At 48.6% G+C, this 7,703-nt stretch overlaps 1 protein-coding gene across 1 annotated transcript; it reads right to left on the bottom strand.

Annotated features, from left to right (window-relative positions):
• Positions 1-349: 349 nt before the first annotated feature.
• WNT8B (Wnt family member 8B) lies at positions 350-6,748 on the bottom strand. The gene is made up of 5 exons (XM_004459181.4): positions 6,719-6,748; positions 5,806-5,944; positions 4,837-4,962; positions 3,958-4,100; positions 350-3,748 (listed from the first exon to the last, which is right to left on the bottom strand). The coding sequence occupies exons 1-5, from the start codon at positions 6,731-6,733 to the stop codon at positions 3,203-3,205; spliced, it is 969 nt and encodes a 322-aa protein (XP_004459238.3). The 5' UTR covers positions 6,734-6,748; the 3' UTR covers positions 350-3,202.
• Positions 6,749-7,703: the final 955 nt, after the last annotated feature.

The following is a 7,703-nucleotide window of genomic DNA, read 5'->3' as shown; positions in this document are numbered from 1 at the left end:
GTGTGAGCCCCAGCAAAGTCCTTTCCCAAAGTGTCTTTGAAGCCAAGAGCCCATTGAAGGGAAGAAAGGCCGGGAGAGGGGATTAGTTTGTTCAGCAGCTGTGAATTTCAGTGGGAGGTTGATGAACTCCGAAGTCTTTGTTTAAATTAAAGGGGGGGAGAAAAAAGCCGCTGCTGGAGCGAGAGCCCCACTTGGGGCCCTGAACTAACACAAGGAGAAGTCTGAGCTGCAGGGAGCTGTGTACTGACTGCGAAGACTTTTCCCAAACACTTTCGGAAAAGGTGTTGTGAGAAGAGAAGGGGGCGGAGTGGGGGATTAGCATGTGAAATGAAGTTTTCATTGACTCCAGTGGGGGTAGAAGGCTATTTTAATGGCATTTTGTTCCCTTATTTTCTCTTCTTGAGCCCTTTAGAGATATTGTTTTGCTAAGACAGGCTTTCTTCCCCCTTCTTTCCAGTCTGAGGATTGCCTCTATGGGAGCCAACATAAATATTTCTCCTCCAGGAATGCAGGTTAATTAAAAGGAAATGAATGAGTGGAAGCATCCAATCCAGACCCACAATAGGCGAGTGCCCTGGCCTGCCCTCCCCTCCCGCCACCACCAGCACCGCCAGCGCGGGGGACGACCCTGTCTCTGTCTCGGCCCTCACCTGCTGCTAAGGCCAGTCGAGGCTGGGATGCTTTTCAAGAAAAGAAAGGCCTGCCTGTGTGTTGGCTCACAGGCCAGGGAGAGGAAGGAGACAGTGTTTGCCCACCGCAACCACTGTCCTTGTCACTTCTCAGGACCTCCCTCTGTCTTTAGTTGAGACAGGTGGGCTCCTAAAAAGCACATGAGAAGAGGGAGGGGTCCTGGATTCTAGTACTCCCCCCACAGTAACTTACTTGTTGATGGTACAAATCAGTCCTCTTTCTCGACATCAGTTTAAATCTATAGAAAACAAGGTGTGACAGCTGACCTCGAGTGTCTTCCCAAGCAACAGTTCTGGAGTTGTCCACATTTGTAAAGGGGAATGCTGAACCCTGGTGATTGAGTATAAGAACAAGAGCCTAAACTCTATAAATAAAGGGACCATGTTGGTGTGTCATTCATTACTGTATTTCCATGCTGTGTTTGTTGAATGAACAAGTGAATGAATGAATAATCCAAGAGGAGAAAAAGCAAAACAGATCTAAGATAGCTCAGTAATATTTTCTTTATAGACCTTGAATGAATCTGGTATCAATCATAACTGTTTGGAGATGCAAAACAATAACCAATGGAAAAGCCTAGTGGCAGTGTGGCATGTGTAGAGTACCGTCCTGGAGTTATCAGTTATGAAGTACAATAGTTCTCCTGTCTTCATCCAGAGAGACCTCCTGAAGAATGTAGCTTTACTTTACAATGTTTTAATTTTATATTTTCTGCTCCTCAATGCTTGGGGGAACTTTGTTCTTGTACACTATCAAGTAATTCTGCCAAGTGGGACAGGTGAGTTAGGATATGCTGCTGCTTGATCAGGGGAGAAGAGTGAGTTGGGAGATTTGAAAGGCCCAGATAAAAGCCAAGGAAAGGATCAGTGAGATTTTTGCTGATGGAACTGGATATGAAGCCCTAGGAGACCCTAAAGGGAGGTGAGGTCTGTCCCCTGTAAGAAAGAAAGGGGAGTTCTCACCTCAGTTTTAGGAACAGAAAGTGTTGGTGGGGTGGGGGGTAAGGGGGAGTTTGGTCTGGCTATTGTCTTGATTTGGAGCCCTTCCACTCTTAACAGTTTGGCCATTAGAGCCTTGGCCCTTGTTACCAACTTGGAGCCACACTGCCTTTGTGCCTTCCCCTCCTCTGGGTGGGGTGACAGTGTCTAGCATCTGAGCCACAAGTTACGAGTAATATATTAGTGCAAGATTTATGTGGATGATTTAGTAATCCTTGTCATTGTTAGAGTGATCCTCAGTTAAGTCAGGATAAATACTTAAGCCACTGGGAAAGTGAAGCTCTAGGAATATGGTATCCTGGCAAGGCAAGAGGGAGGAGAGGGCTTAGCGGTCATATCCTACACACATGCACACACCCTAAATATCTCCCCAAATAAATTCAGTACCTGGGAAACCAGGTACACATCACACTGACAGCAATAAATTAAAGTTCAAGGTGCTGAACTTCCTATTAGCAACAGTTTCATTGCAGGAAGTTTACTTATTGAAGCAAGGTATCCAATGCCCTGAATCCTGCCTGTTCTCAAACCAGGTTAGTGAAGAGGAAGAGTCCCAGCATCTCCTTCCTTAAGACCCTCCTTTAGAGGTGCAGACCAGGGTCTGAATGGGAAATTGGCTTTATTTAGCTCAGTCTTGGCTCCTTTGGGGGAAGGAGAAGAGGTAAAGATGGTTGCTAGGAGGAACTAGCAGGCAGAAGGTAACTTCAAGGGGTAGAAAAGGGGGGAAATGACTTATAAAGTTCCTAGATATTTTTGGGTTATGTGTCTGGGGTATCTTGGGTGATTGTCTAGGAATGTCACTGCCCCACTGAAAACCTCCATTGAGGATGTGGTCAAAGAGGGTGTCGCAAGGATGAGTTAGCCCCCTTGGTTTTTTAGCAAGTCAGCACTATAGGGTTCCCACCTCTTCCATCTTCAGCCCCTGCCTCTAGGAACTAACCAAAGACATGCTTTTTTCCAAGGCCAGTTTTCTCAGTTTCTTCAGGGCAAGAAAAGAATGTGAAAAGAAGAGCGAGAGCTCTAGAAAATCCTGGGGAGTCTATGCTGACAGCAAGGAATCAGAAGACCAGCATGAAGGAAAAGGTGAAGACCTGGCGGCAGAAAATGGGGGCAAAAAAATGGGTGACAGAGAAAAGCCATGGTTAGACCTGGGCCCTGAATATCTAAGAAGGTTCTTCCAGTTCCTAAGATTTGATAGGCTAAATCAGACCGTGGGCAGCTCACAGCGGGAGAGGAGGGATGCCCATTCTCATCCTAGTCCAAAGGTCATAGAACAGAGAGTGCTCAGGCCTAAGGGAGGAGTCGGAGGACTGTTCAGACTGAACTCCTGCAGAGCACGGAGGAAGTGGGGGAACAGGTTGGAAAGTGGGAAGCTCCCGAGAGATTGCCAAGCAAAGGCTCTCCCTGTCAGGATCTGTGGGCTTGAGAGTGGGGTCCCCCGTCCCCTAGGTTCCTCTAATACCGGGGTTCTACAAGAAGCCAAGGACAAATGAGGTAAGGAGGAAGGAGAGACCTTAGGGCTTTCTGCCGGGTTTGTGCGTAGCGCCCCCCCGCGGCCGCTCGGCGCGGCTACAGAAGTACTTGGTGACCCGCCGGCGGCACTGCTCGCAGCGGACCGCGCAGCACCAGTGGAACTTGCAGTTGCAGCTGGACACGGTCTCCGCGCGGCGCTCCTCCACCGCCAGCCCGCAGTCCCCGCAGAGCCGGCGGCAGCTGCGGCGCTCCCAGCGGCCCAGGGCCCGCCCACGCCGCAGGCACTCTCGGCCTTCCGTGCCCAGCAGCCCTAGCGTTTTGTTCTCCAGGCAGTAGTCCGGGGAGTCCTCCAGGTGCACCAGCTCCCGAGTGGAGATGGAGCGGAAGGTGTCGGCGATGGCGCCGCGGCCGGCAGCGCTGTTGCCGGCACCCTGCAGCAGGTCCACCTTGAGCGCTGCGTGGTACTTCTCCTTCAGGTGCGCGCCCACCTCGCGGAACTCGGGCAGCTGCAGCCAGCAGGTCTGCGTGGTGCAGCTGCCGGACACGCCGTGACACTTGCACGTGCGTTTCATGGTGCCCTTCACCGCCTGGAGAGAGAGCTAGGAGTGAGGCGGCCAGGCATTAGGAAATAGGCACGTGGCTAGCCTGCCCTGAGGGGCTGCGAGGCGTCTTGCTAGTTCACTGGACCAGCCCGCCTGGTACCTCGATTTTCCAATCTCTTAAATGAACCGAAGTTGTCTGCGCCTAGAGGTGGTAGGGGAGGGAGCCAGCCGCCTATAGGGGCTGGGAAGCTCACCTTGCGGCCCGCCTCGTTGTTGTGCAGGTTCATGGCTGCCCGGGCATCCTGTCCTGTCTCCAGGGCATCGACGAATTGCTTGGAAATTGCCTCTCCGAAGCCCACGTTGTCACTGCAGCCTCCCCACAGCCAACCTTGGCCCCCTGGAAAAGCGCAGGGGGAGGAAATGCCACTGAACAGGCGGGCACGGAGTTTAGTGGGCTGCTGTGTCTAACTGGGTCTGAGGGTTCCAGGATGGGGGAAGGATTAAGGTTGGCCTAGTGTCCTGAATCCGGATTAGTTTCAGCCTAGATTTTATTTTGCCATTTTTGCGCTCGCTCTTCCAGTCTCAGCCAATCCCCTGCTCAGAGCTCCATGACGTAAGTTGTTGCCGCGTGAATTCTCTGCAAGGTGCCCGGAGTTTGAGACGCAGAAGGAACAAAGCCGCGGCAGACAGGTGGAGGAAGCGCGAGCATTGAAGGGGAGAGAGAGACGCAGTTGAAATAACATGGACCAATGAAGTTGGAAGTTGAGAGGAAAGGCAGAGAGCTAGAGATGGCAGTGAAGGCAAAGAGTGGAAAGGAGACCGGGACAGGCAGCATGGAAGGGAGCTCCTCTGTTTGAGAGAAGGCAGAGAGGATAGAGGCAGCGGGGAGTGTTGCTCCTTTATTTTAACAACGTTTAAGCTCAGGAAACCCCTCAGTGCCAGAAGAAGGGCCCCAAGCTACGTTCAGGCTGGTTTATCGCTGTAGGGTTCGCCCACCTTCAGCAGTATTTCCCTCAGACTTAGAACCCAAGTCTCTAGGTTTTCTATCCTCACCCCACTAAGCTCCCTATCAAGATTTTCATTCTTAAGTGAACTTACTGGCCTGCCCTACCCACCCCAACATCCCTACTCACCCAGCTGCCCATTGCGGGAGTCATCACAGCCGCAGTTGTCAAAATCCCCAAGGCTGCAGTTTCTAGTCAGGGTGTACATGACCCCAGCAGAACTGATGGCGTGGACAAACGCTGTCTCCCGGTTCGCTGTCAGGAACCCAAAAGTGGCAGAGTTAGAGGGAGGGACTGCAGTCTGAAGAAATGCCAGCCGTGCTACTTTCCTCTTAGAGTCATACTCTTCCTTTCCCAGTTTCATCTTATTTCTCCGTCTTTATAATGTACCTTACCTTTTTCCAGGATCTTGTCCAGCCCTGGCCGCAGCCCCACTCTTCTGCCTTCCTATCTTTTCAAGTTAAGCATTTTATGACTGGGGGGCCTGATTGTTGACACATCTGGTCATAAAGGGTTTAGGTGGGAAAAGCCCAAGGAAGAAACGGGGGTGGGGATGCATCTGAGGGCCAGGTGTAAAGACCCCATCTCCACTTCCTCGTGGAATATTGGAGTCTAGGAGACATGCCTCAGTTTGAACTGAAAAGAATTTCTGAAAGGCAGCTCTTTAATTTCCTGGCCACTCATTCTCTTCTCCATGGGGATTTGGTCTCTAAGTTAGTTCCCACGAACCCAGTACCTCTCTACTGAGCCTACCGAAAGGGGAAAGGGACGAAGAGGCATGAGGAATTATGATCTCCCCCGGGCCCCATGATGTTATTCACACTAGGAGGGAAACTTAGCCAAGTGGGAGGTCATGGACTGGGAGTAAGGCAAGGTCCATTGTTGAGCTATGAGGGTGTTGGAGAAGAAAGGAAAAATTAATAGGTAGGAAAGGGGAGGAGGAAGAGGAAAAGAGAAGTTCCTGAAGAGAGAGTTGGCCTGAAAGAAGAGAATAGGTGGGGAATAAGAGTTTAGAGGAGGCAGGGGGCTATCCCTGGAGAGTGGGGCTCTAACCTGTGGCCAGGGGGTCCGGGGAGCTGTGGTGGAGCCTTTCCTTACCGCTGCGAAGCCCGCCATGGCTGGACAGCTGCAGGGCTCTCTCGGGGCAGTTCCAGCGGTCCCAGGCAAACTGGTATTTGCATTCTTCAATACCACTCTGGGCCCCAGCTGCCACACTGCTGGAGTAGATCAGGTAAGCCTGTAGGCACACAGAAGTCAAAATCCAGACGCAAGGTGGCTGAACATGGGGGGCATTTGTCCTAAAGTGACCAAGCACCTTCCTTCCTGCCCACTCCTCCACCTCTCCAAAACAATGACAGAGTAAGCACTTTAAATATGCTGTCTCTGGCAAGATCAAAACAACCCTACAAAATAGCTACCATTTTATAGATAAGGAAACCGAGACTCAGAAGGCATGTAATTTGCTCATGTCTCACAGCTAGCAAATGGCAGAACTAGGAATGAAACTCAGCCTCATCAGACTCTAGAGGCCATGCTTTTATTCATTATTTATTCTCTCCAAAATTAGTCCAAATCCCACAGTTTATGAAATTTCAGCTCTTCTCATCCCAGCACTATCTTAGAAAATAACATTTTGGAGCTAGAAACGACCCTTAGAGATCATGCAGTACATTCCAGCCTTTTAACGATGAGAAATTGCACCTGGCCACTGTACTGAGAAGGACATGTGACTGCAACCTGATACCTGTGAAAGGTTATTGACTTTCCTGGCTTTGGAAATTCTGTCCATAAATTCAGATTCAGTACTCCTGAATTCTTGTCTTGGCTTTGAAGCTAGTTTGCTGGGTGATTTTGGGTTTATCCCCAGCCCTCTTTGTGCCAGTTTTTCTATCTCTACTGTATATGGCATAATAAAATGTGGATACAATGAAAAGAAATGAACATGTATAGACTTTGGTCAAAAAGCTAAGATTAGTGAAATCCAAGGAGATTAAAGGAAGTTTTTTCTTACCTTTGGACCAGTCATCAGGAAATTGTTCACTGACCTAAAAGAGAGACAAACTAAGAGTATAAATGGAGAGGCACCAATTCACTTCTGCTTCCAATAGTTGTAAGGATTACTTAAGGAAATATAACTGATTGGAAGAAAGGGAAAATGGTTTTGCCAAGAAAATGTCATGCATAACTAATCTACTAAAGATTATTTAGAAAAAAAATACATACAAAAATATGATTTCTTTGGATTTTGAAAATCAGTTAAAATTTCAAATACCCTATAAAAATTTGGAGTACATTTCATCATTCTTTTGGTATAGGTGGGAAGAGAGCTAACATTAACTCACTATTGTGTACCAGATTCTCTACTGTCAATGTGCTACATGTTCACCTTGTTAAATCCTTACTGTCTCAGGTATTATTATCCCTATTTTGCAAAGAAGGAGTCCGAGACTCAAAAAAGTTCAATACCACCCTGCTGACAAGTGTTTGACGCAGGATTTGAACCCAGGTTGGTCTGACTCCACGACCTCTGAGGATGGTTCTCTACTCAGGAAGAGGTAAACGGCATACTCTCTCTCCAGGGACTGAGTCATAACTAAATTCTAAAAATAAATAATCTGAATCAGGAAAATAGCTTGGCTTTCCTTTTAAAACAAAAAAATGGACTTGCCATATGACTCAGCAATTGCGCTCTTGGGCATTTATCCCTGAGAAATGAAGACTTATTTTCACTCGGGAACTGGTACTTGAATGCTCATGGCAGCTTTATTAGTAGCAGCTCCAAACTCAAAGCCACCCAAGTGTCCTTCAAAGGGTGAATGGTTAACCTGTGGTCCATTCATACCCATGAAATACTACACAGCAATATAAAGGAGGGAATTATTGATATGACAAAAAAACAATCTCAAAAGGATACATCCTGCACCATTCCATGTATGTAACAATCATGAAATGACATAATTATAGAGATGGAGAGCAGAGTCATGGTTGCCGGGGGC

Source organism: Dasypus novemcinctus, chromosome 6 (genome assembly GCF_030445035.2).
Source record: "Dasypus novemcinctus isolate mDasNov1 chromosome 6, mDasNov1.1.hap2, whole genome shotgun sequence".
Classification (NCBI taxonomy): domain Eukaryota; kingdom Metazoa; phylum Chordata; class Mammalia; order Cingulata; family Dasypodidae; genus Dasypus; species Dasypus novemcinctus.
This window is presented reverse-complemented; position numbering and strand designations above follow the sequence as displayed.